The 14,517-nt window shown below is 38.3% G+C and overlaps 1 protein-coding gene across 3 annotated transcripts in view; it reads right to left on the bottom strand.

The window, feature by feature from the left end:
- The window catches only part of LOC148872433 (Aldolase-type TIM barrel family protein), a 29,965-nt gene extending 16,303 nt beyond the window's left edge, over nt 1–13,662 (bottom strand). The window contains exons 1-7 of one of the 3 annotated variants that reach the window (XM_088973984.1): nt 13,462–13,662; nt 12,560–12,791; nt 12,308–12,434; nt 11,177–11,304; nt 11,013–11,082; nt 10,786–10,888; nt 7,080–7,197 (exon numbers count right to left, since the gene is read on the bottom strand). In XM_088973984.1, the coding sequence (XP_088830110.1) occupies nt 7,080–7,197; nt 10,786–10,888; nt 11,013–11,082; nt 11,177–11,304; nt 12,308–12,434; nt 12,560–12,765 (752 nt within the window). In that variant the 5' untranslated portion in view covers nt 12,766–12,791; nt 13,462–13,662. The remainder of the gene's footprint in view (nt 1–7,079; nt 7,198–10,785; nt 10,889–11,012; nt 11,083–11,176; nt 11,305–12,307; nt 12,435–12,559; nt 12,792–13,461) is intronic. The other 2 variants (XM_088973986.1, XM_088973985.1) reach the window with 2 other exon arrangements.
- Between the last annotated feature and the right edge of the window lie 855 nt (nt 13,663–14,517).

Here is a 14,517-nt window from a genome sequence, read left to right as displayed (position 1 = left end):
GCCCATCTGGTATAGGAGGTGTTTTCAGCGATAATGAAGGCAAGATAATGGCTCTATATTCAGGTCCAATAGGAGTTGGAGATTCCTTAAGAGCGGAAATCTTGGCACTACATCAAGGTGTAAAACTGGCCAAACAATTGGGGCTACAGCAAACTGAGATAGAGGGAGACTCCAAGTTGGTAATTAGGTGGATGCAATCAGGGCAGCTGGGAGTTTGGCAATATAGACAGCTGATAAGGGAAATTCTTAGCATAACACAGGAGGTGGGTGCTTGTTTCAAGTGGGTAAGGAGATCAGCAAATCGTTTTGCTGACACCCTAGCAAAACAAGGAACTGTAAGGGAGAGACTTTTTTGGGCAGTGCTGTAATTTTGATGTTTATTGGATCAACCTTTTCTAATAAGGGTTGACTTCTGTATTTCAGTTTAATTTATCTCTAATGAAAGTTATCGTTTCTGATAAAAAAAAAAAAACAAGCAACCAATGGACTCAGAGATCAGTCAACAATATGGCTGATGCATAAGCATGGCAAGGGGTTAATGAAAATCAGATGTATTGTTTTGAGGGGTTGTTCCATCAGGAAATTAGTGTATTACAATAAAATAAAATAAAGAACGAAAGTTGGAGAAGGGGGTAGATAGTAGATGCTAGTCCACCAAAAAGAGGTGGCACAACTTCATTTTTGTACCTTATTCTTTTATTACAAACTAATAAAAGCGTATTTGTTACTGTAGAGAACATTGAAGTGGGCCCCACAGCTACGGTCCCACTGTGTTCGTAGGGTAGAAGATATTCTAGTCTGCCTAGGGTTAGCTATTGGTCATTTAGTTGTTTCAGTTATTTATTTCAGCCTTTTGTTTTACTCTATTTGTTATGTAAAGACTAAGGGCAGATCTGTCCTTTCCGTGTAATGAGCATAACCTATAAATATTAATTAAAGTGGCGGCGGCAGAATATGATGCTTCTGCTCCTCCTTTCAACCCTTGTGTTCTACTACTTCTTCTCCCTCTTTCTCTTCTCTCCTCTTTCTTTCTGCTTATCATCGATCCTGAGATTCATTAGGGTTCAAGACTGATAACAGTCCTGAACTTCTAGTTGGTATCAGAGCTAAGTTCTCTCATGTGAGCCTAGTCCAGCCGACCACATGAGAACCATCTAAGGCTGGAAGACTGAAAAAGCAGAGTTCGTTGACTGGTTCTTGGAGATCTCCAAAGGATTAGCAGCTGTTTGAAGAGTATCACAGTTGTAGCAAGTTGGTGATCAGGAAGAATCAGAGAAGGCTAGGGTTCGGGTAACCTTGGTAGGCAACGAACTGCATTCTACTGTAAGTTTTTTACTTCTGAGAGAAGTAACATCAGAAAAGATAGGTTGGACCTATCTAGTAAGGGTGGCCGAACTACTCTAGGGTTTTATCTCTCTATTCTCTAGGGTTTCTCTAGGGTTTTGTTCTATCCCTACGGCAAACCCTAGTATTAGGCCGAAACTTGTGATCTTATTCCTGCGGCAAACCCCAGAATTCTCCTCAACATTGATCAGTTTTAGGGTTTCATATTAACCCTAATACAAACCTTATCCGTAAGGCTCTTAAGACTGATTAAAACCTCGAATTTGCTTCAACATATCAGATTGCCCTTCAAACTGTGTTTCGGTCTTTTTTTGGGGTTTCAAACACTTTTGAAGGGGTGAAAACAGTTCGGACTGTTGCTGTTGTGTGTGGTTATTGATTTCAGATCAGTCTTATATATATTTCATGCACATCTATCGTGAGTACAGATTGATTCTCTACTGATTTTGTGACTGTTGTTGGGATTTCTAGTGCTGGTTTTGACTGTAGTAACCCTAATGTTTGATACTTCTGGCTCTTGACTGAAATGGAGCTTAAGAATCAAGCAGAAGGCAGTTTTGGGAACAGCAGTTATGGTGGTGGTTCTGAGACAGGTTTTCAGATTACAACCGTAAAGTTTGATGGATCAAACTACTTGGAATGGGCCCAATCAGCCATGATGGCTACTGGGGGAAGGGGCAAAGTAGGGTATCTCTTGGGAGATGTAGCAGAACCTTCCAAGGGAGACCCTACGTATACCAAGTGGGTCCAAGAAAACTACTTGGTTATGACATGGCTCTGTAATTCAATGCAGCCCCATATCAGCCGAAATTACTTATGGGCAAAGACAGCTAAGGAGATATGGAATGTGATGAAAGAGACTTACTCCCAACCCCTTAATGTTGCCAAAGCATATGAGTTGAAATGTGAGGTGAATGCCCTTAAACAAGGAGAGAAACCGGTGTCGGTCTATTTCTCTAACTTGCAGTCCCTGTGGCATGAGATTGATCACTTAGAGACTCTTGAGTGGGAGAGTCCCAAAGATGCTCAGATACATAGAAAGCACATTGAGACAAACAGAGTGTTTGAGTTTCTGGCAGGACTGAATTCAGAATATGATATTGTGAGGCAACAGATCTTGACCAGAGATAGTGTGACCCTCTCTCAGGCATACTCCTTAGTGCACAGTGAAGAGACCAGGAGGAAAGTCATGATGCAACCTCAGCCGCTTACACCTGCCTTGGTAGCTGTCAAACCCAAAACAGAGGGTGATTCAGAGAGGGACAGAAAGAAGGAAGATAAAAGGGATGTGGTGTGTGAGCATTGCAAGAAACCTACACACACAAAAGAAACATGTTGGAAGCTGCATCCACATTTGGTCCCGGCAAAGTTGAGAAATAAAAGGAGTAATGCTCATGTGGCTATGACTACTGATTCAACATCCTCATCTGGCACGAGAGGCACACCATTAGAGACCTTAGCTGCAGTTCGGGCAGTTCTAATACAATTGGAAAAGGAATTGGCAGTTCAGCTCAGTTACCACAGTCATCATCAGCTCCAGCTACATCGGCCTTTGCACACTCGGGTACTCGAGCCTCAGCCTACCATGCCTCCGCTCCAGGTACTACTGAACCGTGTTGGGTAATAGATTCAGGTGCATCTGACCATATGACCAGCTTGCCCTCTCTGTTTACTACTTATCACTTATCTTCTGGTAGGGATAAAGTATCTATAGCCGATGGCTCTCTTGTTCCTATTTCTGGCAAGGGTGACATCAAACCGTCAGATACTATATCCTTGTCCTCTGTCTTGCATGTTCCTAAACTGGATACTAACCTCCTTTCCGTCAGTAGCATTACCAAACATTTGAACTGCTCAGTAACTTTCTTTCCTGACCGATGTGTTTTTCAGGACATGGAGACGAAGAAGGTGATTGGGACTGGCTGTGAGACGAATGGGATCTATCTGCTCGGGGAGAGTTCTCGTCGGGAAGAGTCAGTGGATAAGAAGTTATTGGTTTCTCAAGTTGTGAGTCCAGTTGTGTTGTGGCATAACCAATTGGGTCATTTATCTTTTCGGTCCTTAAAGAGTCTGTTTCCTACTTTGTTTGAGTCTGTTGAGTTATCTCAGTTGAAGTGTGAAAGTTGTGAGTTGGCTAAACATTGTAGAAACTCTTATTCATTGAGTAATAAAAGGAGTAATAGTTCCTTTGATATTGTGCATACTGATGTTTGGGGGCCATATCACATTCCTTCTATGGGGGGGTACAAGTATTTTTTACTATTTGTTGATGACCACACCCGTTTTTCATGGGTTTATCTTATGCGATCACGAGATGAGGTGCCTGTCCTGACCCAAAACTTCCACCAAATGATCCTAACACAATTTGATGCCAGGATAAAAGTACTTAGATCTGATAATGCAAAGGAATACTTTGCTAAGCCATTGGCATCGTACCTCCTTAATCATGGGGTTATCCACCAGAGCATGTGTCCTCATACACCTCAACAGAATGGGGTTGCAGAGAGGAAGAATAGGCACATCTTGGAGGTGGCTAGAAGTATTATGTTTACCTCCAATGTCCCTATTCGCTTCTGGGGTGATGCTATCCTTACGGCGGTATATCTTATTAATCGGATTCCTTCTCGGGTTCTTGATATGAAACCTCCTTTTTCCCTTCTATACCCCAATGAGGAGTTGTTCACTATTCCCCTCAAGACATTTGGTTGTACCTGTTTTGTTCAGCTTCTTGGTCCCAATCACTCCAAGTTTCAACCCAAGGCCTCCAAATGCATCTTTCTTGGTTATGCACAAACTCAAAAGGGTTATTGTTGTTATGATCATGTCTCAGGGAAGGTTTGTATCCATGGATGTCACTTTCTTTGAGGAGACACCCTACTATTCTCGGGTCTCTCCTCAGGGGGAGAGTAGTGAGCGTGGAGATTTGGGTCTTTTTCTTCAGGGGAAGGAGTGCAGTGAGGACAGGGTTAATACCTTTGGGGCTGTTCCCTTACCTATTCCAGTTGATGATGAGGGTTGTAGTAGCGAGGGTGGCCAAAGGGATCGGGAGTTGAGAGTCTATCATAGGCGATGCAGGCAGATTGATCCTGGTCATCAACAGTCCCAGCCAGCTACAATCTCTTCTGCGGCTCCAAGTCCAGATATTACAGTCCCAGGGCCCACAGAGACTCCTTCCATTGTTGCTACCTCACCCTCTGCAGATGACATTGACCTTCCCATTGCCCTCCGTAAAGGAAAACGGCATTGCACCACATCTACAGCCCACTACATCTCCCAATTTTTGTCCTATGATCGCCTATCTCCCTCCTACAGGTCCTATCTCACCTCTGTTGTTGATGTCCCTATTCCGAGAACAGTGCAAGAAGCCCTATCAGTCCTGGAGTGGAGAAGTGCAATGCAAGTTGAAATGGATGCCCTGTTGAAAAATAATACCTGGGAGCTAGTTGATTTGCCCAAAGGAAAGAAACCAGTTGGATGCAGGTGGGTATTTACTGTGAAGCATAATGCGGATGGTTCCATTGAGAGGTACAAAGCTCGGCTAGTTGCAAAGGGGTTCACTCAAACTTATGGTATAGATTACTTGGAGACATTTGCCCCGATAGCCAAGATGACCACCATTCGGGTTCTATTATCTCTTGCAGCAAGCTACACTTGGCCTTTGTACCAAATGGATGTTAAAAATGCTTTCCTGAACGGGGACTTGCAGGAAGAAGTCTACATGCAGTTGCCTCCTGGATTCTATGATACAGAGGCAGGTAAGAAAGTTTGTCGGCTCAATAAGGCTTTGTATGGTTTGAAGTAGTCACCTAGAGCTTGGTTCGACAGATTCAGACTAGCCCTTGGGAAGTTCGGTTATGTACAGGCCCAGTCAGATCATACATTATTCATCAAGAGGGTGGAGTCGTCAATGACACTACTTGCAGTTTATGTTGATGATATTGTGGTCACAGGAAACGACAACCATGAGATTGAGTCCCTCAAACAGCTTCTTCATCAAGAGTTTGAGGTGAAAGATCTGGTACACTACGGTATTTTTTGGGTATTGAGGTTGCTAGATCTAAGCAGGGGATCTTTGTCTCTCAGAGGAAATATGTGTTAGATCTCTTGGCTGAAACTGGAAAGCTAGGTGTTAAACCTGCAGATACACCTATTGAACAGAACCACAGGATTAATGCAGAGAGTGGGGAGCTGCTTGAAGACAAAGTTATGTTCCAGCGGTTAGTGGGAAAACTCCTATATCTATGCCTTACCCGACCAGACATCAGTTATGCCGTTAGTGTTATCAGTCAGTACATGCATTCTCCTAGAACCACACACCTTCTAGTAGCAGAAAGAATACTAACATATTTGAAGAGATGCCCGGGTAGAGGTATACTGTTCAAGAACAATGACCACATGAAGGTGGAAGTCTATACAGATGTCGATTGGGCTGGGAGTGTTGATGACAGAAGGTCTACCTCTGGATATTGTGCTCTTGTGGGAGGTAACCTGGTTTCTTGGCGGAGTAAGAAACAAAGTGTTGTCTCTTGATCCAGTGCTGAAGCTGAGTATAGGTCAATGGCTAATGGAGTGGCTGAAATTCTTTGGCTGAGATCACTACTTGAGGAGTTGGGCGTTGAGTATGAGAAGCCCTTGATGTTGTATTGTGATAATCAAGCGGCTATTAATATAGCACACAACCCAGTGCAGCATGACAGGACTGAACATATTGAAGTTGATCGACACTTTGTACGAGAGAGGGTCTCATCACAAGAAGTATGTCTCTCATACATCACCTCCAATATGCAACTGGCAGATATCCTCACTAAAGCTGTATCACGGAAGAAGCTAGAGGTAGATCTATCCAAGTTGGGAATGATAAACATTTATTCCCAACTTGAGGGGGAGTGTAGAGAACACTGAAGTGGGCCCCACAGCTACGGTCCCACTGTGTTCGTAGGGTAGAAGATATTCTAGTCTGCCTAGGATTAGCTATTGGTCATTTAGTTGTTTCAGTTGTTATTTATTTCAGCCTTTTGTTTTACTCTATTTGTTATGTAAAGACTAAGGGCAGATCTGTCCTTTCCGTGTAATGAGCATAACCTATAAATATTAATTAAAGTGGCGGCGGCAGAATATGATGCTTCTGCTCCTCCTTTCAACCCTTGTGTTCTACTACTTCTCCCTCTTTCTCTTCTCTTCTCTTTCTTTCTGCTTATCATCGATCCTGAGATTCATTAGGGTTCAAGACTGATAACAGTCCTGAACTTCTAGTGTTACTGATAAAAAAAAACATGATGCTAAAAAATTAATTAGTTGATTTTGAATAATTTCTAGTCTTTCTTTAGTCTAGACACTACAGGTTTTGAAGCCTATGACAACAAGCTCAGGCTCTTGGAACCATCACAGACACACACACACACAAACGCACACACACTGGGGGTGGCATGACAGATCCAACCATCTATCTGATGAGTCATCTAGATTAGTGTCCTTGTCCATGTCAGCCCTACTGCATACTGCACATTAAGTTTTCAAAAGGTGGCTCCCTCTGCTGTGTAGAGAAAGCTATTAGATGAACCTCATTGCAAAATAAGAGGGTGATATGGGAAAATATGTGAAGTCATATTAAGTTGCCACATCAGCTCCTACATGCAAAAGATAGCACAATAAAAAGATTCAGACTTCTGTCTGAATGGTATACCTGTTATACCACATTACTTATTTGCAACCAGATACAATTATCAAGAACATACTTTAGAGGAGGGATTTTTCGATTTTCAGCAGGGCTTATGCCATTGAGTAATGCCTTCCGTGCATGTATGATGAAATGTCTAGTTGGTGATTGGGAAGCAACTATATCAATAAAATTACCTGAAAAATCAAGATCTATGAATCAATGATATGAAGCAAAGAAGTATATTTTAGGACAACCATAAGCATAATATTTTTTTTAATAGAAAACACATCAAATGTAATAGCAATAATCCCAACATCTTTACTACATAATGCTAATACTTGCCTTGGTTTCATGTCCAGTCCATACAAATTAAATAGAATATTTAAAATAGTATCACAAAATAGCAATGCTTACAAAGGGTAGTTCAAATATTTTAATCTTTAAACCCAATCAATGAGTTAAGGTACTTAAAGTACAATAAGAAAATCTTTTAAAATCAAATGTCTTTTCATCTTTTCATCCTTTTATTTTTACTTAGACACATGCTATACACATGCCCTTCCACTAGTATATATAAATTGGTAACAAGATCAACAAGAATTATTTAAAAGATCAACAGCAATGAATTATGAAGGTAAATAGAAAAGAAACAATGAAAAAAAAATAATGGACCAGCCTCCATATACATCCTGAAGCTCTCCCATCTGAAAGATTACAGCCTTAAGATTTCTCAGATACCTATACACACCTGAATTCAGGCGCTTCAAACAGATATCTAAAGACATGATGATCCAAATAAAGTGGATTAAGAGATCTGCAAACAGTATAGCCGATGGTTTAGCTAAACAAGGAATTCAAAGACAATCCATGCTCTGGGCTGTTTTGTAAATTTTGGGATAGTTTTTTTGGGCTTGTTGTTTCCGTCCACAACTTCTTGTTGAATACCTTCATTTTAAAATTAATAAATCAATTTTGTGTTGCTGATAAAAAAGAGATACTTATACATGCCTAGTGTACCAATGTCCAATGTCAGACACAACACTTACTGGACAAGACCAGATGCTGCAAGGACACTTCTAGATGTGCTCTATAACATCAATACTTCTAAAATATATAAAATGGTATGCTTCAACAAATTATACTATAAAAATATGTAAAAGGGTCATTACCCAATGTTGGTCCCAGCCATCTGGGGTGGTCTTGGGAGGGGAAAATGGTTCTAACTTTTGGCAATTTTTTCGCACTAAGCATCCACCCTCAATCTCAAATCCATGTTCTCATGCATGCCAAAAAATTTACCATTACACCAAGTAATGGCCCCTATACTACAAAACATATGTACATATTAGAAATTTAATTAAATTGAGAAAGACATAAGTCTTAAAAAAGGCAATTAGATTAAAACTAGACATAAAAGAGTGATATAAGCATATTACACGGGATACTATCCCCATGGTATCCATGTCCCAGGCATCATTACTTACAGCCCCAATCCTGGCTAAAGAATCAACTAGACCATTGACAGGACTCCTGATTGAGTGGAACAGGATGTTCCTGCTAGCCACCAAGAATCTAGCCTCTCTAATACAGGTAACTCCTGTAATCTAATAAAATTTTGAGTATTCAATTTGGTTCTGAATTTTAGGGCTAATATTCTCTATCTACTACATGATAAGCTTTCGAAGTTCTCTGACTATGTCTATGCATGCATATGTATACATACAAGTACAAACAGACTACATTACAAGATAGAATTCTCTAATTCTAGCATGGCAATCATTTTCTCCAAGACCACTAACAAATTGATTGTTTAATGAAAATCAAATAGCACCAAAAAAAGAAAGTATCTTTAGAGAATGTGCAAAGCATATTGAGGTCTGATCCATTTTTAAAGAAAAGAAAAAAAAAAGATGCTAGACCATATATGAAGGAGGAATGTTAAACAGAAGGTGTTTTTAAAGGTTTTTAAAGGCACCTGAGAACAACTGATTTATGCAATCAACCTCCACCCTCCCCACCCCCCACCCCCAATTTCTATTGTTATAGAAATAGGCAAATTGTATAACTTGTACTTGTATTACAATCGACTCAGAGCTTGACAATCAATATAAATACCCTAAAAAACACATCAGTACATCCCTCTCTTTTCTATGTTTTACATTCCTTCTTTTCATTCCTTTTTCTTTTTCTTCATTTTTTTTCCTTTGAAACCTAGAAGTGCATAAAAATACCATTGCTATGACATTTGTACAGATTTCTTTCATCTGAATTAGGAAGGCACATGAGGCTTCCTCCTCATGGGAACAAGAGAAAGTCAATTAAATAGTCCACCACTTAACAGAATACATAATTCTCCAAGGTGACAAATGACATAAATCCTTAGCTGTAAGCACTATATCAAAGACAACCTTTGCCTAATACCAAGATAAAGAACATATGATAAAGGTGTAAGGCCGGTGTGGTGGAAATGGTCTTAGCTTTAGAAACGTAAGTAGGATGTGAAAGGATAAAAGGACGTTAAAAAGGCTTTGAAAAGGGGGTTTCAAGAACTCTGGAAGAGAGATCAGGACTGGGAGAATATTTTGGTCTCCAATATGTCTCCCCAAAGATGATAATGTCCCCTTTCTTTCGTCAGAGGCCCCCTATTTATAGGCAGAAAGGGGAGTTGGTTTCGTACATGTGTTTATGGAGGATTCAGAAATCTCACTCATTTGTTATTAGTGCAGATCTTGAGGTCGTTAAGATGGTGACACTGTCAGGTTGTGATTCACAGAGCAGATTCATTTCATTCCCTGTTCACAAGCCCTACTACGCATCACGCCTAGGGAATATACTCTAACAATCATAACTTTTATCACAGTTATCTTTTCCATGTTTTTGTCATTTGTGGATGTGGTCCGCAAGGTACTTTTCAGTAAATCTTTACTTTGTCTTATCTCTTTTGTCCCGTTTCTATGGGTTAGTCATTTATCTCAAATTTTGTTCAATCTGCGGGTTCAGTTTATGTTGCTTCAGTCATCAATCCATGGTGGTATTTAGGTAAATCCCCCTACAAAAGGTAGATGCAAAGCAATACAAAGGATAACAAACAGGAAATTAATTTGAAAAGCAAAGGTTTATTCATATCACTTTTTCTACTAACATAACCTCTCCAGTTCCAATCAATCCTTCTTTATTGTTTTCTCATATACAAACATATCTTTACAAGAATACCCCTGATAGGGCAGCTGTACACTAATGAAAAGAAAAAAGGCTAATAGGCCCATAAAATAAAGATGAACAACCTAACATTCGACCCATCTATTCTACACTTGGTCTTTTAAAGAAGCTCACTAAATGACCTAATTACCAACTCAATCCTTTTTATACATGTATACTCAGTCTTTGAGAATTAAAATTGACATCATTTCCATGGTACATATACACAATAATGCAATTTTCATATGATTCAGAAACAAACAACTGCTAAAATTATTGAAAAAAATAAGAAGGCCGCTAACACCTTTTTCCAAATTCCAAGTACCATGAGAAACTTCTTTTAAAATAGGAAAAAGCATATATTATGCTTAAAGCATGAGATGATTATTAAAAGTTAACAGTAGCAAGAAGCAAAATTAAAAATCTTATGGAAGAGCAATTGGAAAATAAAAAAAAAGGAAAATACCCTACTCTCAGTACTATTATAAATCTACCAACTGTGTCATGTAGAATTTCTTAAGAGCAAACACCAAAGTCTTTCATAAATATTCCTCTGAAAAGGACCAGGAAGTTTAGTGCCTTACAGAGTTCACTGTATGAATCATGATCGTCAAGACCTATTCGGCATTTTACACTGACAGGAACATCAGAATTGGCAGCAATAGCTGACATAGCTTCTGCAACAAACTTCCCTTATGAACACCAAAAATGTACATATCAGGACACACTAGCAAACAAAATTTGCACCTTAATGAGTAAGAACTCCAATAATTGATTTTTTAGCAGTTCACTCATGCATAGATTTTCAGACCTTTGGATCAAGCATAAGGCGCACACCAAAGCATCCATCTCCAGCTACTCTCTCACTAGGGCATCCACAGCTGGTATGTCGACAAAATGATCCCAATTATGGATAGGAAAAGTATGAACCAAAGGTCATACTAAAAAAAGAAGGGAGAATAACTAGACACAAACTTAAAGTTGATCTCATCATAGCGGTAGGCACTTGCAAGTTCAGCCGCTTTTGCCAGGTGATCCAAATTACTTCCACCAATCTGAAGAACAATGGGATGTTGCTCTGGAGGAAATGCCAAGAATCTGTCCTGTAAACCCCAAAATTATGGAGGAACATGGTTGCTCAGAACTTTGCCAATAAGTATGAAAGGTAAAAAAATATAAACCATTTCTAAATATAGAAATCTATAATGAAAGCATAAAATAAATATGATAAAAAAATATTATGACAATGATGAAGTACCCAAAGATTTCTACACCTCAGACATACACTTCTGGATAAAGCATATAAGCATATTATATCCTTAATAATGATTTCATATTGACAGGTATGTTCAGTATTTCTGGCAGATAATAGATAATGGCATAATATTTCATATTGACATGTTTCATGATAGAGACAAAAAAAAAAGGATTGGTGTCAAGCAGATAATAGATTCCAGATTCACGTGCACATGCACATCCAGAGAAATGGACCAAACATGAAACACATGATGCACAAATATAAAGTACCGAAATAAGTTAAAGAGAATACCTTAAATTTAATAAAGGTAGGAAAGGTATCCAAGTAAGGAAATAAGCTAAAATAAGATCTTTAGATGTAAAATAGCTGAAACAAAGAAAAAAATGGCAACATAACCAAACAGAAATATACTAATACTCTATATGCACAAAAATCCTTTTCAACATGCTTTTATATAGCTAAAACATTAAAGACAGTGTATTCCAGTTGTTAAAGAGAAATGTAAACTTTACAATTTATCAAGAAAAAAATATTCATTATTCATATGTAAGAAGAATATTAACATTATTTAAATCATAAAACATGTTATCTATAATTTTTAGATGTAGTTTTAATGCAGTAACACTTATCTATAAATGCAACTAAAGCAAAATGTTCATTTTGCTTAAATGACAATATTTAAATTAATGAGATGATAATGGCATCTACAAAATTTAAGAGACAGTGAAGCTAGTGAGCTAGTGCACTGATCAAAAAAATTTATTTGGCCTTTATTACAAAAAGAGAAGTGAAATAAATTTGTCCAAAGTAGAGGATCAAGAAGAAAGAAATCCCCTGTTTCATCTTACCAAGTTTTCCTTTTGGTAGACAATAGTTTCAGCAACAACCATCTCTGTGTAAAGCCATGCATGCTTTGATATAAGCCGGGCAAGAGTCCTGTAATGATTATCTGTCCAGTCCATCATTGGAGCAACACTGCAGGATAAAGTGGTTATAGTTAAAGGATGTCAATGGTACAAAAAAGAAAGGGCGGGGCGGGGCGGGGGGGTGGGGGGTGATTCCATTGTAAAGAACTCAACTTAAAATTCACGCATACTCACCTGAACAATGGAGGAAGATAGCGCCTGGATATAGTAACATCTTTTGTGCTTATTGGATGGTTCTGACTGTGAGAACAAACCATTCTTGATTGAGTTGAATTCCATGTTAGCATCCTGAAGGAGGGCATCTGACAGTTTTTGAGGGTATTAGAATGAATGGGGGACAACGAATCAATCAGAGTATTTACAGCAGCCTTCATCATCATTTCGAGTGATCATGTTCTGTGAATATCTAAACATAAAGAAACTTCATGTGTTAATGCTCACAGCTTCTACACTTACAATACCTCAACCATATATAAACTATAATATATAAGGAGGAAAGCGTGAGCTTTGAGCTTACCTAGACAGATATATGATGGATATAACTTACATTCAGAAAAAAATAAATAAATAAACAGAGATTTTAAATATAAGAATAAGACTATCAGAAAAGGAAAAAAAAAAAACCTGTTTTGGCCCTCAAAGAGTGGAAATTTGTACTACTTGGAATGCATAAAAGAAATCATCAACTACTGTTTATGGCTTCGACTATGACATTGATACTTCGATTAATAGTGTAAGCAGTTTATGCTCTAGCATCTGAATGTACAAGAACAAATTTTCACGCACAGTAAAGTATAATACCATTTAGAGTACAATGAACACAAGTTGGCTTCTTATACATGTTATGGACCATATCCAGTGGGAAAGTAACGTTCGTTATCAAAGAAAGCTTTGGTCAATATTACAGAACTTCAAGAAAGATAATTTACAGAATTTAAAGACATTTCTAGGGCAGAAAATAATCTAAAAATAAGAAACGAATCAACAAAACTTAAGAGTTGAACAAGAAAATAATCAAAACTACTAAGGCAGGGAGATACGGGACATTATGAATTCAAATAAGAAAGAAAGCCTACAGAGATAGATAACAGCCTGCGGGGAGGGTTGTGGTCTTGTGGAGTGAGGAGCTCCAACGTATGCGAATAAGGAAAAAATGCGGGAAGAGATATATTGCCTTCGTGATGACTGAAATAATGAAAATACGAAAATTAGCCGCGCAATTTGGACGAAGTGAAGAAGCTTATAGAAAGCTAGACAAACTGAACAACCGTTGTGCCATCAGATCGGACGGTAGACAAAATGTTTTGGCTTTGTGGCTTTGGATTGGGGTAGCGGGGTGAGATTACTGGTAGACGGGGATGAGTGGAATGATGACCACTTTGACCGGTGAACCAGTCTGTCCTATCCGGTTCGTCCTGAGCTTGAACCTCAAACGAATGGTTAGCATGCGACCCGACCGGACAAAGTTGACAAAAGAGTTGCATACAAGACAATGGTATATGTTTGGTTTTGTGCGCATTTATAGAAGCCATTTTTTGCTTTAAACATTTACTTGTACAATTTTACTTTAAAAAACATTTTTCACTTTAGAATTTTTTGCTTTTGTTGCTTGGTTGGGCATTGCTTTAAACATTTCTTTCTTTATATGTCAGATTAACACCCCATAAAAGTGTGCCATATAAACATTTCATTTCAACAAATGCTAGAGTGTTGGAGAAACAAGAATTTGATGTTTCCCCAAACCTCTACTACACAAGCATCCAAGCTTTTATGATTTTTATGGTTTATTTGATAAAGGATGAAACAAAATCAATGGTTTCATGCACACTAAACACCAATGGGTATGTGGCGCTGATATAATTGTGTTTTCCTAGGAATATAGTAGAATTTAAAATTTACCAAAAAAAAAAAGGTCTTTAGAGTTAGAATGGGTTGGTCCTACATTGTCTAGGTTTTTTTTTTTTTTTTGCATTTTTTGTTATATTTTAGGTTTAAGATAGTAAACTTGATTCATAATATAAAAGATAATTTTAGTTAAAAAACACTAGATTTATTATCAAATAAATAATTTATCATTTAACTATCATTTTTTATTAAAGCCATATTATCAAAAATCAAGTCTCCCATGGGGT

The sequence above is a fragment of the Nelumbo lutea genome, chromosome 2 (assembly GCF_056320005.1).
Source record: "Nelumbo lutea isolate HS-2025 chromosome 2, American lotus-T2T, whole genome shotgun sequence".
Classification (NCBI taxonomy): domain Eukaryota; kingdom Viridiplantae; phylum Streptophyta; class Magnoliopsida; order Proteales; family Nelumbonaceae; genus Nelumbo; species Nelumbo lutea.
This window is presented reverse-complemented; position numbering and strand designations above follow the sequence as displayed.